The sequence below is a fragment of the Myotis daubentonii genome, chromosome 6 (assembly GCF_963259705.1).
Source record: "Myotis daubentonii chromosome 6, mMyoDau2.1, whole genome shotgun sequence".
NCBI classification, from domain to species: domain Eukaryota; kingdom Metazoa; phylum Chordata; class Mammalia; order Chiroptera; family Vespertilionidae; genus Myotis; species Myotis daubentonii.
The window spans coordinates 94191652-94217099 of NC_081845.1; the positions used below are offsets into that span (position 1 = coordinate 94191652).

A 25448-nucleotide genomic window follows, 5' to 3' on the forward strand; every position below is an offset into this window, starting at 1 on the left:
TTGTATGGACCTGTGGCCATCTGCTGGAGCAGGAGCTGGACACAGAAGGGAAGGTGTTGGGACTGTGGTAGCAACCTTGGCTAAAGCGTCTCTCCTTCTGGCCAGCCCTTCACAGCACTCACAAGCTCATCATAGGCAATCTCTATATTTTGTCAGCTCTGTGTCCAGTGGGTTTAGAGAAAGGAATGAAGGATGGGATGGATGGAATAATGGACAGAATCCAAAGGGAAAGCAGGGGTAATGGCCATTGGTTTAGATGACCTCCTGCTTTTGCTAGGCGGATGGCCTACTTTTTCAAAGAGAAATGAAAGCTGACTTGCAAGAAGTGATTTGGAGAGGTATAAACAAAGGGGTCTTAGGTATTTTTACTTTTATGGCGTTTAAACTCTGAATTTGTATGAATGTATCTTTTGAGTTTTTAACCACCCATGTGACCTGTGTGATTTCCAGGTGCTACTGGTGAGCAGTAGTCGCCATCCAGACCGGTGGATTGTCCCTGGAGGAGGCATGGAGCCTGAGGAGGAGCCGAGCGTGGCAGCAGTCCGGGAAGTCTGCGAGGAGGTACGCACTGAGAAACAAGAGCGCGGCACACCCTGTAATCGCGAACCTGTGTGTCTGATGTGATGATCATAGAAAGAAGGCATTTGACAGTTACCATGTGCCTCCTTAATTAAAGAGGAGATCAGGTTGTGACATGGTAGTGTTTATCAGGCACCCCTCTACGCAGGAAGTGTTCTCACAGAGTCACTGTATCTAATTATACTAGACAGCCCTGTGATTTCCCGGGGGTCTCTTCCAGTGTGGCATCTCTTCCAGTGTGGCAGAAGATCAGGAATCAAATAGTTCATCAGCCCTAAGAACTGAGACGAGCAGGCAGCCTTGGTATACACGGCTCATTCTCATTAGCCTTTGGATGAGGAGGTGGCAGCCCTTGTTCTCCTGTGCTCCCTGGGTCCTGGCTGTTGAGCAGTGGCTAAAGCAACACTTCTGTTAGCCAGAAGCTGTTAATGGTACAGCTCGAGAGATAACAGTATCTTTTTTATTTTATTTTAGTCAGATGATATTCAGTGTACATGCTTCAAGTTTCTGAGCCATGCCCTGTATATCTAACTAGATACTCTAGAATAAGTAGTCAGAAGAAGTAAAGCCTTAGACCAGGGGTGGGCAAACTTTTTGACTCGAGGGCCACAATGGGTTCTTAAACTGGACCGGAGGGCCGGAACAAAAGCATGGATGGAGTGTTTGTGTGAACTAATATAAATTCAAAGTAAACATCATTACATAAAAGGGTACGGTCTTTTTTTTTTTTTTTAGTTTTATTCATTTCAAACGGCCGGATCCGGCCCGCGGGCCGTAGTTTGCCCACGGCTGCCATAGACCCTTAACTCCCCTACTTCAAGAGCTTACAGTTAGGTTGTAGAAACTGAGAGATTGCAATTCAAAACCAGGAGGAAGGAACTAATGTTACTCCACAGTTTCTTGTGGCAACACCATCCTCTGCTCTGCTTCTGTTATCTCAGTTAGATTCCTAATTGGTGGTATAAGTTTCATCACCCCCATTTACTTCCCCTCACCACAGTGTTTTAGATCCATTTCCTTGTTCCACAGGGGATGTAATACTGATTCTAAGAACATAGAAAATAGCACTTAGAACAGGTCTAAATTCTACACTTCTTTTGCCTTACTCTGAAAGTTACTTCTCTCATCAAGTCTTTGTGATTCCCCCCCAGTAGATTTGTTCTTCTTGCCTGTCCATTGTAGTCTGTACTTCCAGCATCATGGTGTCTGTCATCCTTTATTGGTACTGCTTGCTGTCTTCTGTGCTAGACTTGATGCTCTGTGTAGTCAGGTACCATTCTCTCTTGCTCACTGTTGAATCCCCAGGGCTTAACAAAGCAAGTGCTTAAGAAAATATAATTTTTTTGCCCTGACTGGTGACTCAGTGGTTAGAGCATTGACCTACTCACCAGAGGGTTTCGGGTTTGATTCTTGGTCAAGGGCACATATCTGAGTTGCAGGTCTGATCCCTACCTCAGGTCGGGGTGTGTGTGGGAAGCAAGCATTTGATATGTCCCTTTCACACTGATGTTTCTCTCTCTCTTTCTCTTCTCTCTCTCTCCACTCCTCCCTCCTTCCACTCTCTCTAAAAATGAATGGAAAAAATATCCTCACTCCTTGGGTGAGGATTAAAAAAAGAAAAGAAAATACAATGTTTGTATTTTACAGTTTTACTGTTATTGAAGTGACAACTGGAGCAGCCACATAAATGCACTTTCAGGTTGTTAGGAGGAAGTGTATCTACCAGTCCTTCAGTTAAATGAGGAAGAAAATAACAGTGTCCAGCACCTGCCCAGCCAGGCTGTGCAGAGATGAAAGCATGGGCCACCGCGCACAGGCGGGGCTCGCTCACGGTGGGCAGATGACAGAGGGGATGTCTGTGGCTCAAGCAGCCCGATCACTGCACCCATGGCCCAGTCCCTCCCTCCCACTGTGAAGGAGCTGACTTCTTAACCGCGTCTCAGTCTCCTGGCCCCTGCTTGCCACTTTTCCTTCTGTATTTTTCCTCCCTGTGCACCACTCATCTGTCAGTTGATTCTGTGTATCTCACTTTCAGTCTTCCCGAGAGAGGATCTGATTGGTGTTGCCTAGTTACGACTGTTGGGCAAAGCTGCCAGGCCACCTCATCAGCTTCTGCCCGTTTTAAAGATGTCTGCCGTACCTTTGCCCAGTTGTTTATTTCTTACTAGAGACCTGGTGCACGAATTTGTGCACGGATGGGGTCTGGGCCGGCCAGGGGGAGGGGCCTCGGACATTGCTGGCCAGCCCCGCCCCCTGGTCAAACTCCCGGTCGAAGGGACAGTTTGCATATTAGCCTTTTATTGTATAGGATTCCTCTAGCTGTGCTGAGAGTGACAAGTTCATGTGCTATGTAAGCAGAGCAATCTGTGCTTAGGTACTATCTACAGCAGCTTTCCCAGGGGTTCTGTATATGTAGTGAAAAGATATTTGCTATCACAGGAAAATGTTTGTGACCCATTCCTAAGTGACCAAAGCAGGCTACATAACAGCATTTATGACATGAAACCATATAATGGGGAAGAAATGTGTATGTAACCTTTTGTGTAGAAAGAACAGAAACCCTTCTTATACACTTACTATATGCTAAGCTCTGTTCTCAGCATTTTGCAAATATTGCCTCACTTAACGCTTACCAGACTCTATGAGATAGGAACTGTTTTTACTTACATTTTACAGATGAGAAAAAACTGAGGTTCCATGCAATTAAATGGTTGTCCACACAAATTGTGCCCAGCTGTGTGTGCTCGAGTGCTTCACGTAAGATCTGCATCTCGGGTATCTGGTCTCGTACCCACACTCCTCTGCTATGCTCCTCGGAAGAATGTTCACCCACATGTTCACAGTGGTTACCTTTGGGTTAGTTCATAGATTATCAACTTCTTCTGCATTGAACATATATTTACTCTGTTACCAGAAAAATTATCTGTATGAACAGTTTATCTTCGCATTGTCAGGCCTCAGTACCATTAAACTCAAGCTTTTCTAAGCTTTGTTCACCCAGCTGAAGTTTCAGCATAGTGGCTGAACTTCCAAAACAGGTAAATCTGTAGAACTTGAAACATCAGCAATCACATCAAAGACCTAAAATATTCCCTTTTATAAACTGGCCTCCACGTAGTCAGTTGCTTATAGTCAAAATCCTACTATAGTGACCCTCAAAGGGTCAGAGGGGGAGGCTTTCTCCCGGGCCAGGCGGGGGCCTAGGCAGCGCGCATCTGTAGCCCAGGGCAGCAAAGGCTGCAGGAGCCAGCCACGGGGCGCTCTCTGTCATAAAAAAGAAAGCCCCTCTTTGTGTGGTTTTCAGAGCTATTCTTTCTTGCTGATTCAGTGGGAAAGGTAAAACTGTTGGCTGACAGGGTAAAGAGAGAGAAGCTGGGTCTGCTGTCTTCTGTTCATGTTACATTTCCATTTCTTTTACCCAGTCTCACCTCAGCCAAACCAAGAGCATTATTACAAAAATATAGAACATCTGAAAACTGAAACAGAAGGAGAAAATTATGTGCGTACCTCCAACTGCATTCTCTTCAAGGATGACATTTCCTTTTATCTGCTGCTTCATGTCTGGGCAAGGCCATATCCATAGGATCACTTCTAGAATGTAAACTATGAGGTATTGGTAGGTAGCCTGATAATTTACCTGTGACATAGGCCTCGCATAAACAAATAAAAGGTAGCTTGTTCTCTGACTTCCTCACTTGTGTCCTAATACCACACTTCCCTGCCGCTGCTCTGGCTCTTACCACTTGTTCCTCTGCCATATAAACTCACCATCTTGGAAATGTCTTCAGTTTAGTGATGTGTCCTTACGTTTCCCTGTACTTTGGTGCCCTCCCTCAAGTTGTACATAAAGTAAAAATATTACAGCATTTTTTATGTAATTCACTTTCATTTAAGAACGTTTTTTGAATGTCTGGATGCCTCAGGAGTTCAGCGCTGCTTTATAATTTTCTCTAATTTACTAATCCTATGTCAGCCTATCAAGAATTTATTGTAACTCTTTATTTTTTGTTTGTTAATCCTCACTAAGGATATTTTTTCCATTGATTTTTAGAGAGAGTGAAAGGGAGAGGGAGGGGGAAGGGAGGGAGGGAGGGAGAGAGAGACAGAGAAACATGGATGTGAGAGACACAGTGATTGGTTACCTCCTGCATGCGCCCTGACTGGAGCCCGGGGATCGAGCCTGCAACTGAGGTACATGCCCTGGACCAGAATCAAACTTGTGATCCTTCAGTCCAAGGGCTGATGCTCTAACCACTGAGAAACCAGCCAGGCCTTGTAACCCTTCTTGATCTCCTTTGTATTTTCATCTGAGAACATGGAAAACTCCATAGTGAACTTTATTTTAAAATCTGTGCTTTTTATCCCAGTTCCTGTACTGTGTGTTCCCTGTTCCTGAAAATAAATGGTTATACTCTCTTATATGTATCATAGCAACCAGAAATCTCCAAAGGGTATCTCAAAATGTCTCTAATTAGGGAAGCAGTTTTTCCTGTCTCTTGTTATACACAAGTAGAATATTTAAAAAGCCTGTGACTACTTGGGAATAGTTTAAGATACAATTTTGTTAACCTTTTTTAGCTCATAAGTGTTTGACTTTATTTGAAATGGAGAAAAAAGTGAAGGCTCTGTATGACTGTGTTATATTTTCAACTTTACAGTCTGAATAGTTGTGAATGGAAGGTGGGGCTAAGGTTTCACAGAATTTATTAGGAAAATAACATGATTTTTTAAAAAATCCAGAACTTTAATCACAAAATATATGTCATAATATATTAAGAGTATTTTCAACCATTTCAACATGATAAAATAGGGGCAAGTAATGTTGTAGACCAGAGGCCTCCAGCTCATAAGCTTGTAGGGAAGGGCGGGCCGTTGACAGTGGTGTATCTCTGACAAAGTGAGGAGAGCCTGCCCTGGTCAGATGGAGGTGGAACCTGCTCAGGCTCAGCCAGTCGTTGTCATGTGGCAGTTAAGGCCCAGTTCGGCTCGGATGTTTCAAGAGAAACTTGAAAGCTGGGTTCTCATGCAAGAGCTCCTGATCTTTCAATGTAGGTGACTAATTTTACAAAGATTGTTAGTTAACATAACAAAGTTTGCATATAGATAAAAAGAAACAGCAACAGTAGTACTAAAAGACCCATAATGAAAACAACCAAAAGATGTGTTTTGTTTTGTTTTTCAATATATTTTATTGATTTTTTTATGGAAGAGGAAGGGAGAGGGACAGAGTTAGAAACATCGATCAGCTGCCTCCTGCACACCCCCTACTGGGGATATGCCCGCAACCAGGGTACATGCCCTTGACCAGAATCGAATCTGGGACCCTTGAGTCTGCAGGCCGACGCTCTATCCACTGAGCCACACCGGTCAGGGCAAAGATGGGTTCTTAATTTGGTGGATGAGCTGTGCTCCAGATTTTTACTTTATTTTTATCTGTAAATTAAGCTCCAACTTCTTAGAAGAACAGAGTTTGCTTTTAGTCTCCTAAATAAGTTCAGGCAAATAAACATTTTTAACTTTGGGAATATTTCACTGTTTAATGAATTGTTAATATGAGAAAATATATCCAGATGTAAATTACTACAAATCAAAAGAGATCACAAATCAACCCCATTGGTTTGTTGAAAAGCAGGCTTTATTTAGAAAACATTCTCTGAATTTCCATTATTTAATTTGTAATGAATTTTAAATCACATAAATATGAATATTAATAATAATGTACATGTATGGCTATTTGTACCTATAGATTTATATTAAAAATAAGTACAAAAATAGGAAAAAATTTCCTATATGTTTGAAATTGTTGAAAATAAAATGTTTGGCAGAAAGTAGCCATAAATATGTATCGTGTCAAACATATTCAAGATCTTGAGGAGGAAACTATGAAGTACAACAATATGGTGAACACTACTTTCCCTAAGATAAATTGTGTTTTTGTAAGTACTACCATGTCTTTATTTTTACTTGGTAAGAAGATGTATTTTTAACTCCTTTAGTGACCACATTAAAATACAATTATGTCTTTTAATATATTATATATAATGACTAGAGGCCTGGTGCATGAAATTTGTGCACGGGTAGGGTCCCTAGACCTGGCTGGCAATCAGGGCTAATCTGTGGGGCAATCCACGGGGCGATTGGGAGGCCCCCTGCTGGCACCTGCCTTGGCCAGCCTGGGGCCTGCGGGCTGGGGGCAACTCCTGCGTTGAGCGTCTGACCCCTGGTAGTCAGTGTGCATCATAGCAACCAGTTGTGCCAGTCATTCCGCCCTTCGGTCGATTTTTATATTAGGCTTTTATTATATAGGATATTATTCTGATGATTTATTATTTTAATAATTTAATGGGAGATATGATTTAAAACTTCAGTAAAGCCTTTGTTCACCTAACATAAACATACATATATATTTGTGTGTAGAAGCATCTTTATTCTGCCCTCCTAGGAAAAGCATATGCACAAAAATATAACAAAAGAAATTAAGAGCTTTTCCTTAAGAAAAATAATTTTGACTCTATAAAATGAACAGTGAAATTGTACCAGGTCTGAGTGTGGACGCTGGTGTGAGGCTGTTTTATGTTAGAGGACAGGATGAATCCCCCAGATCTCTGGCAAAGGCCCTCAAGTAAGTCATATTGAATCTCTTGTTTCTGGCAGCTGAGAATTAGAAAAGGCCTTTCCGCTCAGTTACAATTCAGGATGAAAGGAGACCTTGGCAAAGACACTACCCCCTGTGAAGGGACTGGCGAGGTGCTGTGAGGTCCTGTGCTCAGCTTTTGCTCTGTGCTCTCATGGCCGAGAGTGTAATTCAACTCTGGCTCCAGGGCAAGGAGGCCTCTTCTTTCAGGAGAGGCGCCTCTGCTACTCCTGGGTCACTTCCATGGTTACTTCTAGAGTCGATCATAAAGTGAGAATTTTTAAGTGGGTACTCTTGGCTTTATGGAAAGTTGTATTCAAAAGGTTATTACATATTTGTGTTCATTACCATTTTAGTTTAAATATATAGGTGCTTTTGACTAGGAATTTCCATTAGAGTGGTTTGTAAAATTTTTCACCTTAAAAATAGAAACAATATAATCTGAACAGGGCTCTTATTTTGAGGGCTTTTACTAGCACTTAGTGCTGTTGCTAGTGTAGCCAGTTTGATTACTTGATTAGCTGGTGATTACTATAGCTTGCCATTTTTATGTTTACAAAAGCAACATGTTCCTGGCAGAATGAAACACAAAGATGATGGTTTATTACCATAATTCCATGGCTGATTTTGCTCATTTTTAATGATTATGAAAAATTTCAAATATATTTTTAAAAATATATATTTTGATTTCAGAGAGGAAGGGAGAGAGAGAGAGAAATATCAATGATGAGAGAGAATCATTGATCGGCTGCCTCCTGCACGCCCCACACTGGGGATCGAGCCCACAATGTGGGCATGTACCCTGACCAGGAATTGAACCATGACCTCCTAGTTCATAGGTCGATGCTCAACCACTGAGCAACACCAGCTGGGCTGGAGAATGTTACTTAGAAACCAAGGTTAGGGTACTAGGTATATTCACTGTTACTGGGATGTGATTGCTCCTAGATCCTTTGAGTGGACAGCAATAGAAAGCATTTTAAAAGAAAATTCATAATTTCATGTTACTATTTCTATTTCAAATTTGACATTTTAGGTTTTAGCTTAAGCCGTAGCCGGTTTTGCTCAGTGTATACAGCGTCGGCCTGCGGACTGAAGGGTCCCAGGTTTGATTCTGGTCAAGGACACATGCCTGGGTTGCTGGCTCGATCCCCAGTGGGGGGCATGCAGGAGGCAGCTAATCAATGATTCTCTCATCATTGAGGTTTCTATCTCTCTCTCCTTCTCCCTTCCTCTCTGAAATCAATAAAAAATATATATATATTTAAAAGTTAGCCCTAACTGGTTTGGCTCAGTGGATAGAGCGTCGGCCTGCTGACTGAAGGGTCCCAGGTTCGATTCCGGTCAAGGGCATGTACCTTGGTTGCGAGCACATTCCCAGTGGGGGTTGTGCAGGAGGCAGCTGATCAGTGTTTCTCTCTGATCATTGTTTCTAGCTCTCTGTCCCTCTACCTTCCTCTCTGTAAAAAAATCAATAAAATATATTAAAAAAAAAATTCCAACTTTAAAAAAAATAAAAATAAAAAAATAAAAGTTACCATTTAAAAAAAGGTTTTATCTTAACTTTTTTATGTTTGTATCTTTTTTCAGTAACATTATTGATTTCAGTAACATTATTTGCTTTGTGTTATAAATAATATGAATATATTTGCATTATGGATATTATGAGGAGAAGCATTATAGAGCCTGTGAGTGTATTCTAAACTATTTAATGTCAACCTGTTGATTTTAGGGAGGAATACTGGTAGGGGTAGAATAGAATGATTAGCCCTTGGTGCTAATTTGGATTATTTAGGAATTGGATCTGGGTTGGTGTGAATTGGTGGTAAATGGAAAGTCAGTATTTGCAAAGCAAGTAATTGGCATCAACAAGAGACTAGCACGCCGCGTGCGCGCATGTATGTGTGTATCTGGATTACAGTTTGATTCAGGCATAAAAATAGTAAAACAGATTAGGAAATACAACCTAAGGACTGGGTAGAGGGGTTTTGTATTGCTTCTGTGTAGACCTTTGACCTGTAGGTACCCTTTATTGCATGGGTTGATGAGGATGTGAGCATTACATGGCAAAAACCGTGTTATGCACAGCTAGCCATTCTCTACCTCTCCTACAATTGCAAATGATTGCTTAGATCAGAGTGGTTCTCAACCTTGTCAAACTTGATACCTCCTTTCTATAGTAAATTAATTAATGAATTAGCTAATTGATTAATTTATATATTTATATATAATTTTATAGGCACTTATTTTATCCTTATAGAAGCAGTCTCCTGTATTAATGTTCATAGACTAGAAAAAAATTGAGTTCTAGGCTCAGATAGTTAAACCAGATTTTACACATAAATGTGTGGCAGGGTTTTGAAAAGAAGTCTTGGGTGAGGCCGTCCTCCTTATGCAGAATATCTAGCACTCCTGGTTCCTTCCTGCTTGCCAGTGCTTCCTTCCCTCATCCCAGGACCAAACACACTCGCACGCAATTCCTTAGTGCTCGTGGGGGGGTCGCACTTGTGGAAAACCTATTTGGAATGATCTTGGAGTTTCTTTTGTCCCCCAGATCCTACTTGCTTAGTTACTGATGCTTAATTGGTCATTTATTTGCCAAGTTTCTGCTGCAGGCTCAGTTAGGGTTGGGGGCAGTGTCCTGAACATGGCAGATGGTAAGAGGAAAAGAGCAGGTCCTGATGGCCTGGCAGACGAGGCCACAGATGAGGAGGTTCTAGGCCTGGCACGTTGGTGAGAGGAGCACTACTGCTCTGTGACTTGCAAACTCGTGGCAGGAGAGGAAAGATAGTGATGCTTGTTCCTCCCTGGGCTTTCCCACTTCTAAGCGGAGAGGAAATTTAAAAACATATATATTCCATCTCACTAGTCATCAGATAAACGCCAGTTAAAATAAGCTGCTGAATTGCCCTTAACAAATTTGCTAAATTTAAAAACCTAATTCTGACAATGATGAAGAAAGGGGCAGCATGTATTAAGAGCCTTAGAAATGTCAGTATTCTCTTGCACACTGTACACCAGTCATTGCAACTGCTTCCCACTTCAGGACCTGCCCCACATGGACATCATGTCTGTGGTTGCCTCCAGCTGGACAGCCTGCCCTGCCCCCTGGTTTTTTGGGCGCGTCTTTGAGTTTTCAGCTCAGTCGCTACATTTTATGGAAGCTTTCATGACTTTCCAGGCTGATGCGTAAGTGCTTTTTTAAAAAATGTGAGTTCTTTTGTTGATGACTTAACGTAAATTTTAAGTATGTTTTTCCATATATTCTTATTCACTGTGGACATTTTGAAAAACAGAAAAGTAAAAAGAACAAACTTAAAAATTTTATACTCCCTAATAGTAACGTTTTGGTGTATTTCCTTCTGGGTTTTTTACTATCAGCCTTCCTGCTTGTCTGTACACTTTTCTCAACACTACCCTCAAATATTGGACATGAAAGTGAGCTGGGAGGTTCGTAAAAAAAGTAAACTAGAAAAGAGGAGGCGGCAGGGGTTTTTCTAACTTTTGTCTTTGCTGTCATTTTTTATTATCCCAGCCCTGTGCCCTCTTCTCTCACCATAGGCTTAGCGGCCTTGATCAAATCTTGTAACTCTCTGTGCTTTGTAGTTTACATCTTAGACTGGCATTTTCATTTCTAAGTGTCTATAGACAAATGCTTATTCATGAGCACAAAGAAGCATGTACAGCTCTGGCCGATTTGACTCAGTGGATGGAGCGTCGGCCTGCGGACTGAAGGGTCCCGGGTTCAATTCCGGTTAAGGGCACATGCCTGGATTGTGGGCTCAATCCCCAATAGGGGGTGTGCAGAAGGCAGCCAATCAATGATTCTCTCTTTTCATTGATGTTTCTCTCTCTCTCTCCCTCTTCCTTCCTCTCTGAAATGAATAAAAATATGTTTAAAAAAATAAAAGATATGGGATGTCTTTTTTTAAAAAAAGCATGTACACAGCATGTACAAGAGGTTTATCACAGCTTTAAATGTAATAGCAAAAATTGGAAACAGTCTAAGTGTCAATCAATAAGATAATGATTACTTCAATTATGGCACATTCACCTTATCTATTACCATCCAGCAGTGTAAAAATAATAAAGGAAAATCTATATATCCCAACATGGAGAGTCCTCTGAGACATTTAGTGAAATGAAATGGAAACTATGCTCGATTTGTGTAAAATAAAATGTCCTAAAGCATATTTGTGTATATTCATATATGTGTAAATGTTTCAAATGGAGTCTGGAAAGAAAACACTAAGCTGGTTAGACTGATTACTACTTCTTTTTTTTTTTAAATGTATTTTATTGATTTTTTACAGAGAAGAAGGGAGAGGGATAGAGAGCTAGAAACATCGATCAGCTGCCTCCAGCACACCTCCTACTGGGGATGTGCCTGCAACCAAGGTACATGCCCTTGACTGGAATCGAACCTGGGACCTTTTAGTCCACAGGCCGACGCTCTATCCACTGAGCCAAACCGGTTAGGGTGTGATTACTTCTTGGGGAAGGATGTGGGACTACAAGGAAGCCTCATGGGGGAAAAGGGGTTTTTTAATCCTCACCTGAGGATATGTTCTTATTGATTTGAGAGAGAGAGAAGCATCAGCCAGCTGCCTCCCCCATATGTTCCCCAGCCAGGGATCTAACCACAACCTTTTGGTGCATGGGTTGATGCTCCAAACAACTAAGCCACCCGGCCAGGGCCACCATGAGAAATTTTTCTTTAAATGTTTTTTACAACCACATCTTTTTTTCAGAGTCTGGGCAGGAATATGAAGCCATCAAGCAGTTGTAAAAGTCACTATTTAAAGTTTTTAATGGTATAGCCTCAATCCCCCAAGGAATTCTAAAGGGACATATTTGTGCTCAGAAAGGTTAAAATTAGAATTGCTGAAATCTGTGCTGCATTGTCCTTTCCTTGGGTGCAAGGAAATGAAAGAAAAGCCATCTCTGGGGCCGATGGCAATGCTTCAGTTAGGTTTTTGTTTTTGCTTTTGGTGCAAGTTTATTTTTAGCTTTGAAATCTGATCTTGCTATTATAATTTTCATTTATTTATTTATTTTTATTATCATTATTTTTAATACTCATCCGAGGATATTTTTTCCCATTGATTTCTAGAGAGAGTAGAAGGGAGGATGGGGGAAAGAGAGAGGGAGAAACATCGATGGGAGAGAAACACATCAATTGGTTGCCTCCCACACACTCCCCTACAGGGACTGAGAAACCTGCAACCAAGGTTTGTGCCCTTGACTGAGAATCGAACCCACAACCCCTCAGTCCACAGGCTAACACTCTAACCACTGAGAAAACCGGCCAGGGCTATAATTTTTTTTTTTTTTAATAAAATGATTGGTGACAGTAAGGTAGTTGGGAAAGAAATGGCCCACATGGAGATCATTGAGACAGTTTACTCTGTTTCCAGATGACCAGGTTAATGTTTAAAGGAGTTCTGAGAAGAAGTAATCCATGAAGAATCATCAGATGTGCTAATCAGCCTGAAAACTAAAGGATATTGCTGTTGAATGTATTTATATGAATTCTTTTGTTGGTGATGCTGACAGTTACAGATTTAAGAACTGAGTCCTTTATTTATTGCTGCCTAACAAAACCTAAAACAGGAATAATCATGTGGTGTCATAGTTTCTCTGAGAAATAAATTCAGGCAAGGTACAGTAGAGATGTCTTATCCATGATATGATGTCTGGGCATTCAGCTAGAAGAATCAGGCTGGAAGCAGAATACTGTTGGAAAAAAATGTTTTACTACCTTTTTCTAGTAGGCTTCCAGGACTCCATACGTTCCTGACTTTTCTCATGCATCTGAGGTGTCTTTGCTCATTCCTCCCTTAGGGTTGAATGTCCTGGAGTTCAGTCTTTTCTTTCCTTATTGGTGTCTCATCTACTCCTTGGTGATCCATCCAATCTCAAGGTTTTAAACAGAGTAGGTGGGGGTGGGGGTGCGGGTTAGTGAATGGGTAGGAAGATGGGTGGATGACTGGATGACCATTCATCCCCAACCACAGCTCTCCTTAACCTGCCTACTTGGTATTTCCATTTAGATGCTCAGTGGGCGCCTCCAACTTAATATATATGAAATAAACCTGAGATTCCACTGTCTTCTCCGAGAGCTGCTCCTCCAGCACTCTGCCCCATCTCAATGAATGACAACTCTATTCTTTCATTTGCTTAACCCCCAAAACTAGGAGTTACCCTTAATTTCTTTTTTCTCATACCCAATATCTAGTTTATTAGCCAATATTGTTGGCTTTCCCTTTAGTATACATACTAGTATACCCAGAATCCAACCACTTCTCACCACCTCTGTGACTATCACCTTAGTCCAAGTCACAATCACCTCTTTCCTGATTGCTCTGCCCACCTTCACTTCTGCACTCTTAACCCCTTCCGTCTATTTCCAACACCAGGGAAAAGTGATTCTGTTAAAGAAATCAGGTTAGGTTCCATCACTTGAAGGCTTTCTAAGCTGAAACTCTTAGAATGGCCTACAATCTGCCTCCTTCTGGGACCTCATCTCACCCTCCTCTCTTTAGTTCACTGTGCCCCACCCACACTGGTAGCCCGCTCTCCCCCTCTTCCCCTTCAGGGCCTTTCTACTTGCTGTTCCTTCTGCTTAAATCACCGTGGTATTGACACAGTCTTAGATAGTGAATCCGGAGGAGAGGCTCCATCCTGCTGGTTTTTATTTTTTTATTTTTTTATTTTATTTTATTTTATTTTATTTTATTTTATTTTATTTTATTTTATTTTATTTTATTTATTTCATTTGTTGATTCTTGTATGTGCCCTGATCAGGGATCAAACCCACAGTCTTGGTATATCAGGAAGATGCTCAACCAGTAAGTAACCTGACAGGGCCTGCTGGTTTTTCCTAATGGCTTATATAGTAACTAGGGCCCAGTGCACGAATTCGTGCACCTTGAAAGGAACTGTGGGCTGCAAGGCTGCCATGGGTGGGCACAGGGGCAGGTCTCAGCCTATCCTCTGCGCCCCTGCCTGGCCCCTCTGGCTGTGGCCCCAGGTCCCCTGTCTGCCGGCAGCCCTGCTCCCGCCACCACCGCTCCCACGTGCTGACGGCGCTGGCTCTGCTCTCGCCTGCTGATGGCACAGAGTGATTGGGCCGGCGCCATCAGCAGCTGCAAGCATCGGCTGCTGCCCCAACGGCCCCTTAGGAGCAGGAGGAGGTGGAGAAGCCCTCAGGGGCAATCGGGCCAGCAGCCACAGCTCACACCCGCTGACGGTGCTGAGCGATCAGGACTGGTGCTAGGTGCCGGCAGCGGGTGTGAGCGGCAGCTCCAGCCTTGGCTGCGGGCGGGGCCGGGGCCGGTGCCGGCAGTGGGTGCAAACAGCAGCTATGGCGCTGGCAGCGGGTGCAAGCAGGGCTGTCACTGGCAATGGGTGGGAGAGGCAGCTACCAGCATTGATCACCCCCCTCAGGAGCAGGGGGAGGTGGAGAAGCCCTGAGGGGCATCTGGGGCTGGCAGCCACCACTTGTACCCGTTGATAGCATCAAGCAATCGGGGCCAGACTTCTGGTCTAATTAGCATATATGCCTTTATTATTATAGAGTAGAGGCCTCGTGCACGGATTTGTGCACTGGTGGGGTCTCTTGGCCTGGCCTGCGGGAATGAGGCCGAAACTGGCTTTTCACATCCCCCAGGGGATCCTGGATTGCGAGATGGTGGTTCTCAGGTGACGCACCCCGGAATCGGGCTCCCTCCTCTCTGGTTCCAGGTACATCATCCAAGAACCACAGCTGCGAAGTCACCGCAGCTTGGCAGCTCCTGCGTTGAGCATCTGCCCCCAGTGGTCATTGTGCGTCATAGCTACTGGTCGGACAGTCACTTAGGCTTTTATCTATACTAATAAAAGGGTAATATGCTAATTAAATTGGACATCTTCCAGACGCCCTTCCAGACAAAGCCACGGTGGCTGGGGCCAAGGCAGAGGCAGTTGGGAGCATAGGCCAGCAAGCAGAGGTGGTTAGGGGCAATCAGGCAGGCAGGCAGGTGAGTGGTTAGGAGCCAGCGGTCCCGGATTGCGAGAGGAATCCTGGATTGGAGAGGGCACAGGCCAGGCTGAAGGACCCCCCCCACCCCGGCCCTCCGCCCCCGTCCATGAATTTCGTGCCCTGGGCCTCTAGTATATATAGAATTGTCCACCACCATTTATCCCCTCTATGCCCTCTTCCACCTCATCCCCCCCACTCACCAAACTGTTGTCCATGAGTTCTCTTTTTTTTTCTTGCTCAATCCTTCCACCCCCAACACTGTTCCTCCCCAACCAGAGCTGTCTGCCTGCTCTGTCTATGAATCTGTCTCTATTTTGCTTGGTAGTCCGTTTGTTCATTAAATTCCTCATATGAGTGAAATCATGTACTTGTCTTTCTCTGACTGGCTTATTTCACTTAGCATAATGCTCTCCAGGTCCCTCCATGCTGTGGCAAAGGGTAAGTTTTTCTTCCCTTTTACGGCAGAGTTAGTATACCATTGTGTAAATGAACCGCGACTTTTTGAGAGTATTATTTCCATCCAAGAGCTCCTCCATGACATGCTTTCACTGAGGTTTATGAGAGCTGAAAGAAAGACCATCAGCTAGTTATAGGTGTGTGACCAGCACAGTTCTGGGTGCAAAACTGCATGAGAACATCACAGAGCTCTTTAGACTTGAGAAACCTGAGGGAGCATGCCTGTGCATATAGGTACTATGGTTTTAATTGGAATTTATTTTTATAGGGTCATAGAATCACACTGTTGAAGGGACTTCAAGAGGTTATCTGTTTAAAGTTGCCCTTTTGGTCAAGCAGAGCTAAACGTACCATTTAAGCCTTCATTTCTTTTTATTTTGAATATGTATAAAAGATACTAACTCATTTTTGTTATCTAAATTAATAATTTTTAAATGTTTACTTTTTAAAAAATTACCTTTAATGTCATTCACCAATGAGATAATTGAATGCCTGTTAGAATGACTGAAATAAAAAATGCATGATGAAATTCCGCAGCAAATTGAGAGTGAGAAATGTGGTTGTAGTTTCACTGCTTTTAAATAAACTGTTATCTCTATTGAGTGAACCGAGCATATGCAATATTACATGTTTTAGAAAAAGCAAGCTCACCTTCACAGTGATATTTGGCAAAATGGAATTTTTTTTTGTCATTTCAAACCAAATTGCCAATTCTGCCTTTAAATTAAAAGCTAGATTATTGTGTCCTGGCCAGGTGGCTCAGTTTGTAGGAACATCATCCTGTACACCAAAAGTTTGCCAGTTTGATTCCCGATCAGGGCACATACGCAGGTTGCAAGTTTAATTCCCAGCTGGGGTGTGTACGGGAGTCAACTGGCAATGTCTCACTGAAGGTTTTGCTGAAGAGAATTTTTTATTGAAAATCACTTTCCCTTAAAATTAAAAATACTATTTTCAGTGTTGTGGATAATAAGCCTAGTATTAGTGTGGTTTTTATTCCTCTGGAGATCTCAGTTTTGTCCTTCTCTTTATCCCTGAGGTCTTGAAATTTCTCAATGATTTGTCTGTAATTTGTATTAATTAGATATTAGATCCTCTAGAGCCGTGGTTCTCAACCTTCCTAATGCCGTGACCCTTTGATACAGTTCCTCATGTTGTGGCGACCCCCAACCATAAATTATTTTCGTTGCTACTTCATAACTGTAATTTTGCTACTGTTATGAATGGTCATGTAAATATCTGATATGCAGGATGTATTTTCATTGTTACGAATTGAACATAATTAAAGCATAGTGATTAATCACAAAAACAATATGTAATTATATATGTGTTTTCCGATGGTCTTAGGTGACCCCTGTGAAAGGGTCGTTCGACCCCCCCCCCCCCAAAGGGGTTGCGACCTACAGGTTGAGAACCGCTGCTCTAGATTGAGCCTTTACTCTTCTTTTTAAGAGAGATAAAGGGGAAGGGGAAAAGAGAAACATGGATTTTTTGTCTCATTTATGTATTCATTGGTTGATTCTTTTATGTGCCCTGATTGGGGATGGAACCTACAACCTTGGCCTATCAGGATGATGCTCCAACCAATGAGCTACCCGGCCAGGGCTTGAGCCTTTACTCTTACTCTTGTCCAGTCATATTTCCATCCCTTTGTTTTGTTATGTTTTAGGAAGTTTTATTTACTTATCTTTTAACTCTTCTAATGAATGTTTTGTTTTACTAGTCATTTTTAAGTTGTAAGTTACCATTTTTAAGTTCTATGTTATCATTTTTATTCTTGGTTGCTTTTATATACATTTTGTTCTTGTTTAGGATGCCATACCTTCTCAAGTTTCTTTAAAGATAAGAACTAATTTTCCCAAATTTTCTTGATTTTTTTTTTTTTTTCTTTTGACCAGAGCCCGTTTTCATTTGCTTATTTTGATCTTTCTTTCCTTGGGTCAGGTGATCCGTGGCTGTCCCGTGACAGTCATGGTTGAGGCAGTAGCAGCAGAGTGATCTGCAGGGAAGTGAAGCTGGTGTGTCAGGGGTCTTTTAAAAGAATGCCAACATAGGACTTTATTCAGGGGGTGTTTATAGCTGCATTAGTAAGCTGCAGTACCGCCCTCTTTCTCTGCTTCCGTGAGAGCCCTCAGAGTTGGCTGCGGGACAGGGCCTGGCTCCTGGCCATTCTCCATGTGTGGGGATAGCTGTTTGGTATTTAGACCTTTGGCTTTCGGGACCCTTCTCACTTCCACGCTGTGTGCTCCTGCCCTGTCCTCCCCTGGGACCTCTCCAGAGTCTGGAAGCTGAGCTGCTGCTCCTGCCTTTCTTCACCTTTCAGTCCTCATTCATCACTGTGAGCTTCTTGGAATTTTTGAAATTGCTTTTCTTCCAACAGCCTCCTTCCAGTCTTATTCCTCTACTTCCATTTTGATGGAATCTCAGGAAGAAGAAGGATTGATATGCTTAGTCAATCTACTAGTTAGTACATTTCTTAGTTAAAATTTTTAATTTTTAGAATTATGTTTCTTCTCTTTCCTTTGACTCTGAGGTAATACTTTAAATATTTTTGTTTCTCTAAGGCAGTTATTTTCATCTCATGGCACACATAAACTAATTACTAAAATTCTGCAGCATTTTTATCAAAAATATCAAAAGATATTTTTTGCCGATCTGACAAAAAAATAGGTATAATTTTGATTTAGACACACTTGACGGCTATTGTTGCATTGGCTGTTAACATTTTTTTAAAAATATATTTTATTGATTTTTCCACAGAGAGGAAGGGAGAGGGACAGAGTTAGAAACATCAATAAGAGAGAAACATCCATCAGCTACCCCCTGCACGCCCCCCACTGGGGATGTGCCCGCAACCCAGGCACATGCCCTTGATCGGAACCGAACCTAGGACTCTTCAGTCCGCAGGCCAACGCTCCATCCGCTGAGCCAAACCAGCCAGGGCTGTTAACATTTTTTAATGCCAAAGTCTAAGGGAAAAGAAGCCAGTGCCCCTGACTAAATAGTCAGGTATTGCATGTTTCAAAATTTTTGTGGCACACCGGTTGAAAATTGCTGCTCTAAGCTAATCATTTAAGACATGAATAGGGATATCTTGCTTTCAGTAGATAAAAAATTCTAAGTAGGTCACGTTTTTGTAAATTCAGTCATCTTTTTAAGCAGCTTTATATCAAGCAGCTTTTTAAAAGAATCACTCTTTAGCCCAAGTATGGCTCAGTGGATAGAGCATTGGCCTGCGGACCAAAGGGTCCCAGGTTCGATTCCTGTCAAGGGCGTGTCATTCATTACAGACTCCTCCCCAGCCTGGGCCCTGGTTTGGGGGTGCGCAGGAGGCAACCAATTGCTTTGTTTCTGTCACATCAGTATTTCTCTCTGTCTTTCCCTCTGTCTTCCACTCTCTCTAAAAAAATCAATGGAAAAATATCCACGGGTGAGGATTAAAAAAGCAAATCACTCTTTAGTCAAAGAATTGATATATATTATTTCTTGCTTATTACTTATTTTAAACTTATTAGGAACTTTAAATTCAGAGAACCTAATTTAAAGATTAGCTCTCTTTTACTACAAATAACTACTCCTAAATTACCTTTCGACGAATTTTTTAAAGTCTGGAATTAAAAAAAGATATATTTTTACTAAGTTTATAAACTGTCTACATTATCACACATCATTGAATGCTACCCATTAATGAATAGTTAATTCAGTGGCTTAGTGTAGAGATTAGAATCTGCCCCCATAGAGAATATAGTACTGTGCTTGAGCTGGTTTGTGTTGGAACTCTGAAGAGAGACTGAATTACTGGGCTAGGAGCCAAGTGCATTCTGCTAAATGAATTGAGTCCAGATGACTCTTCCAAAACAGTTGTATTTGCTTTCTGACCCAGCTCCACATTCCAGGAAAGAGTTTTAGTCATTAGGAAGTATAGCCACAGATTACTTTTTCACTGACTCCAGTATAATTCACAGTGGTTTCAGCAAATACTAAATGCAACTCTTGCCTCTAGAGACTCCACCACCTTTAACCAACAGCCACTGGACCTGTGCAGGTCTAAGTTACCTGACTGAGGTGCCACTTAACAACCTCCTCTTAATTCATTGAATTTACAAATGCAAACTGCCTAGCACAGAATTTGTTTGCTACATAGAAAATAAATGTAAGAACTCTGATTCTGACGCATCTTGAAGGAACCCCACGTGGCTCAGTGTTTATTATTTTCTTTACCTTTTCATGTTTGAAATATTTCATTTAAAAACAACAACGACAAAACCCTGGGAAGGGATTTCACATAACACTGGCTCCCCATCTGCTGGTGCTCCCGTCTGTCTTCACTGTGATTCTTTCCTTGTGGGGTGGAAAGTTTGGCCGGTGCCAGAAAGGGGCGCACAGTGAAGGCCATATGTTTTAGTTTGTGGGTTTCCTCTATGGACACTTGCACTGGAGTTGCTCCTCTGAGTTCCTTTTGGGTCTGGGCTTAATGCTTTAATAAAGGAAACGTTGATACTACAGCTCCTGTGAACTTGCAGGATTTTTGTTTTTGGATACCCAGCGTCTCACAGAGCTACCTTTTAAATCAAGCGAAGTAGCAGGAAGCTTTCTGATACAAGTACCAGAATACCTGACTAAATGTGGCTTCAACAGCACCAGTTAATTTTCTCACGTAAGAAGACAGAGGTTGGCCATATCGCGTTGCTTCAGCAGCTCAGCGGTGTCAGAATTTGGTTCAGCTTCTCGTTGATTCTCTTGGCCTTCCCCTTATGATCACAAGATGACTGTTGCAGCTCCAAGTTTCAGGTTCCCACTTGACAGCAAGGAGGTATAGGGTTTCTTTTTGTGCAATGCTTTTTTATCGTGGTGGGAAATCTTTCCCAGAAACCCCTGAGAGACATCGTCTCAGGAGCCATTTATCCAGAAGTGGGTCACTGCAGAGGAAAGTAGAATTCCCTGTGCCACGCCACATGTGCCTTAGCTCTCACCTGACAGAATCTGGACTTCCCAGTAGCAAGGCAAGGGCGGGAGAGTGCCTGTGGGCTAGACAGTCATCAGTGTCAGCCCCAATGTCTCCCTTAGAGTAAAAAGTTGGTTTCAACAGGTGACGGTCCACTTTGTACCCATCCTTACTACACAACAAAGCCAGGCTCTTTGTGGTGGGAGGTCATCTCAATGGCAGGCTCAAAGTGCCTGTCCACAGACGTGCCTGCCCAATCCTCATGTACACACTGGGGGAGAGGGGGGAACTAGAGGGAAACATGGGGACGTTTCCCTGATTGGTCCAGCCCTTTGCAAATAAATACTTCCAATTTCAGTAAAACATCATAAAAAGAAAAAAGACATTTGAATTTTTTTTAAGGGAGAGAAACATTGATGTGAGAGAGAGAAGCATTGATAGGTTGGCCCCCATACGTACCCCATCGGGGATTGAGCCGACAACCTTCTGGGTACAGGATGCTCCAACCAGCTGAGCCAGCTGGCCAGGGCTGAGATTTTTTTCTTTATAAAAACTAGGCACTTGCTCAGATTATGTTTGTTGACTAGACCTAAAGTGCTAGAATTAGTATTTTAAAGTTCACCTGTGTATGGTTGAATAATAAAGGCCAATAGATAATTTATTTGGATTTCTTTTTTATTGTTGTTGCTAATCCTCACCTGAGGATATTTTTTCCATTGATTGATTTTTTAAAGAGAGTGGAAGGGAGGGGGAGAGAGACAGACAGGGACATCAGTGTGAGAGAGACACACTGATTGGTTGCCTCCTGCATGTGCCCTGACCTGGGCCAGGATTGAACCTGGGACCCTTCCGTGCATGGGTTGGCGCTCTATTCACTGAGCTACACTGGCTAGGGCTATTTAGATGTCTTCCTGCTAAGAAGAACTTTTACTTTCTTTTTTAAAAAAAATATATTTATTGATTTTTACAGAGAGGAAGGGAGAGGGATAGAGAGTTAGAAACATCGATCAGCTGCCTCCTGCACACTCCCTACTGGGTATGTGTGCGCATCCAAGGTACATGCCCTTGACCGGATCGAACCTGGGATGACCCTTGAGTCTACAGGCTGACGCTCTATCCACTGAGCCAAACCGGTCAGGGCAATAAGGACTTTTAAATAGTCTCCTCTGGAGTAGGACCTTGTGACATACAGATTGACATTATAACTGTTTCAAATGAATTTGAGAAAGACAGGTTCATACCAGCACCTTGGCTGGACCACCTTACATGTACCCTGAACCAAATCTTATCCCCAATGTCTGGGCCAGAAATCTGTCAGATGTGACCCTGACACCTACCCCAACCTACATGCAAGAGTCACATGAGAGATAAAAATAACAGCCCAATTGCTGGCGGCAGCATGTGAGAGAGAGCTGGGAGATGGAAGTTGGACTGTGGGAAATGATGAAAAAGTAAAATGGTTATAGTGAACCTTGCCATGGAGGGCCTTTGCCCATGAGGAATCTGTCTTTTTCAGCATTATGACTTTTAAGAACTGAAATTCTCTTTCGTACTAAAGAAGAGCCTTCTCCTAAGAAAACTGCTAAATCCCAATTTTATTTACATTTTTAAATACATTTTTACTGATTACAGAGAGGGAGGGAGAGGGAGAGAGAGAGAAACATCAGTAATGAGAATCATTAATTATCTGCCTCCTGGCCCTGACTGGGAATTGAACTGTGACCTTGTGGTTCAGAGGTCGATGCTCAACCATGGAGACACCATGGCCCGGTCTAAGGCTCAATTTTAAAAACTGGTAAATAGCTCAGCCTAGTGTGGCTTAGTGGTTGAGTGTCGACCTTTGAACCAGGAGGTCAGGGTTCAATTCCCAGTCAGAGCACATGCCCAGATTTCGGGTTCCATCCCCAGTGTGAGGCCTGTAGGAGGCAGCTGACCAGTGATTCTCTCTCATCATTGATGTTTCTCTCTCTCTCCCCCCTTGCTTTGTGAAATCAATAAAAAATATTTTTTATTTAAATAAAAATAAATAACAACTGGTAAATAGAGGAATATTTCTTGGCTTTTTACTATAGAATCATTGGTAGGATCACCTTAGGTAGAATTTATATAAGTAGATCCCCTAAGTGTTAATATAAAACTCGAAAGAGACACTAAGAAACAAAAAAAACTACCGTTAGTTTCTACAACTTGAACATTAATGAGAAGTGAAAGTAAATGCCACTGAAATGTCAGTGTCCAGATGGCGGTGTGGTTTGACTTACTCTAGATTTTATGAGTGCATAAACTTTATAAAGGAAAATGCTTTTATATTTTTCTCAACTGCGCCTGACAGAGTAAATCCAGGTTATATGTTGATGCTGAATGCAGAAATTACTATTAAACAAAATTTTTAAATTATATTGAATTGTCATAATATGAAGTTGATTTGTGCCCTTAAAATTTGAAGACCATTTTCTAAACTTTTGGGATTTTTAAGATAAAAAACATTTTTAATACATTTTTATTGATTATTAGAGAGAGGGGAGGAAGACAGAGAAACATTGATGAGAGAGGACCATCAATTAGCTGCCTCCTTCACGCCCGATACTGGGGTGGAGCCTGCAACCCGGACATGTGCCCTGGTCAGTGTGCATGGGATCATGCTCAGTGGTTCCAAGTGCCAGCCCATGCGCCGAGGGTGGAGGGTTGGTTCCCAGTCAGGGATATGTACCTGGGTTGCAAGTTTGATTCTGCCCTGGTCAGCCCCAATTGGGGCACATGCAAGATGCAACCAGTAGCTGTGTTTCTCTCATATCTCTCTCTCTCTCTCTCTCTCTCTCTCTCTCTCTCTCTCTCTCTCTCTCTCCCCCCCTCCCTCTCTCTCTCCCTCTCCCTCTCTCCCTCTTTTTCCCTCTCCTTCCTCCCACTCTCTCTAAAAATCAATGGAAAAAATATCCTCGGGTGAGAATTAACAAAAAAAATTAATTGCACAATAACTGCTAAAGAGAACTCTTTCTCCACTTTCTAGAAGAAAAAAATGATGGCCTCTTTGAACCTCTATGGATTTTTCTTTACCTCCCCCTCATCCCAACCCTGACAGCTCTACTCCCTGGCCCTGTCAGTGCATTCCTGTGACCAGGGTGTGGAGGACACATGGGCTGCCTGGATCAGAGGACGGAATTGGCTTCCCAGCTCATGCTGCTGTGCCAGCTTGTCCCAGTTGTTCAGGCTGCTTCACTGCTTAATTCATAAAGTACAATCTAGCTGGCCTTAGCTGGCTGTGAAAGTGCAGTTATTTCTAAAACTGTAGAGAAGCAATTTAAAGAAGAAAAGGTAGACATTTCCATTCAAGTAGACTGAAAGCCGTATGGGGACAAGATTGGATGTGGAAAAGACTAGGAAAAGAAACAGGCATGTTGGCCAGAGAAAGGAATGGAATTCCTTGACAGATAATTAGCAAAAATTAATTTTAAAATATAGTTCATTTAGGCATCTAGGCCTTTAAATTGGCTTCTTTTGCTTCTGTTCAATATCTCTTAAAACTTTTAGAGTAGCCCTAGCAGATTTGGCTCAGTGGACAGTGGATAGGGTATCAGCCCGACAATTGAAGGTCTTAGATCCAATTCTGATCAAGGGCACACACCTTGGTTGCAGGATTGATCCCTGGCCCTGGTCGGAATGCACGTGTCTCTCTCACATCAATGTTTCTCTCTCTCTGTCTCTCCCCCTCCCTTCCACTCTCTCTAAAGATCAATGGAAAAGTATCCTTGGGTGAAGATTAATAAAACAAAAATACTTTTAGAGTACTTAGTTTAAATTTTTGTTCATTCTGTACAAAGTTACTGAGCACCTGTATTGTGTTTAGAAAATATTTTTGTCTTAATTTTTAGGTCATTATACAAATAAGGTAGTAGTAATAGAAAACAAGTTAGAACATTCCATGGCATTTCCAGGGGTTCATCTTTCCCTCACCTTTGACCCTTTACATATCTATCTCTCTCCATTACATATGATTTTGTTTCCATGTTTTGTTCTTTTAAAATAGAAGCTATTCCTTTATTTATTTCTTGATCATCTGAATATGTTTCAGTTCTTGGTCAGGCCATGCTACAAAATTCATTGAACTGGAAGTGCATTCATGTTCCAGTTGATGAAGGCGTACTTGTGAGAGGGCTTTCACCAGGTCTTGACCTTTAGGGCTCCTGCTCCAAGGTGACCTGTGAGACAGATACAAAAAGCAAAAGCTAAAAAAGTCATAGTCTGGCTCAAGAGCAAAGTGTTATCTGGCTCAGATTAGGCATTCAGTGTGTATTTGTTGAATGAATGAATGAATGAATGAATGAATGAATGAATGAATGAATGAAGTAGATCAGAAACAGAGTGGCACGGCAGAATGCAGCCTGGACCCTTGGAGTGGGGCCCAGGTGCCTGATGGGAAGGACACCAGGAGCTGAGACTTGGAAAGATGTGGACCTAGGTAGGGAGAGGACACAGAGGCAGTGCACATGAAGGTTGGAGCCAACCCGCCTCTGATTCCATGGCTCTGTCTGCAGCATTCACAGGTCGTATGTAATGGAGACAGATAGATATGTAAAGAACATGTAGAAATTTAAAATATCAAATAAAATGCAGACTAGAGATAGGATAACTCTAGCCCGGATACAGCTTAAAAGAAAATTAGTAAATTGGAATAGATTGAATAATACATTAGAAAGACACAGATCTTAAAAATATATAAATAAATAAAATAATCAGAGATAGAGAGTATATACTCAAATGCCTAACCACTGGATGAAGTTGTCGCTCTCCTCATCCCTTTCTGACCTTCACAT

General features: G+C 42.2%; 1 protein-coding gene across 1 annotated transcript in view; it reads left to right on the top strand.

Annotated features, from left to right (window-relative positions):
• NUDT3 (nudix hydrolase 3) overlaps positions 1-25448 on the top strand; it is a 109343-nt gene that overhangs the window by 58959 nt on the left and 24936 nt on the right. Inside the window, exon 2 of the mRNA XM_059701943.1 lies at positions 451-561. Coding sequence (XP_059557926.1) covers positions 451-561 — 111 coding nt within the window. The remainder of the gene's footprint in view (positions 1-450; positions 562-25448) is intronic.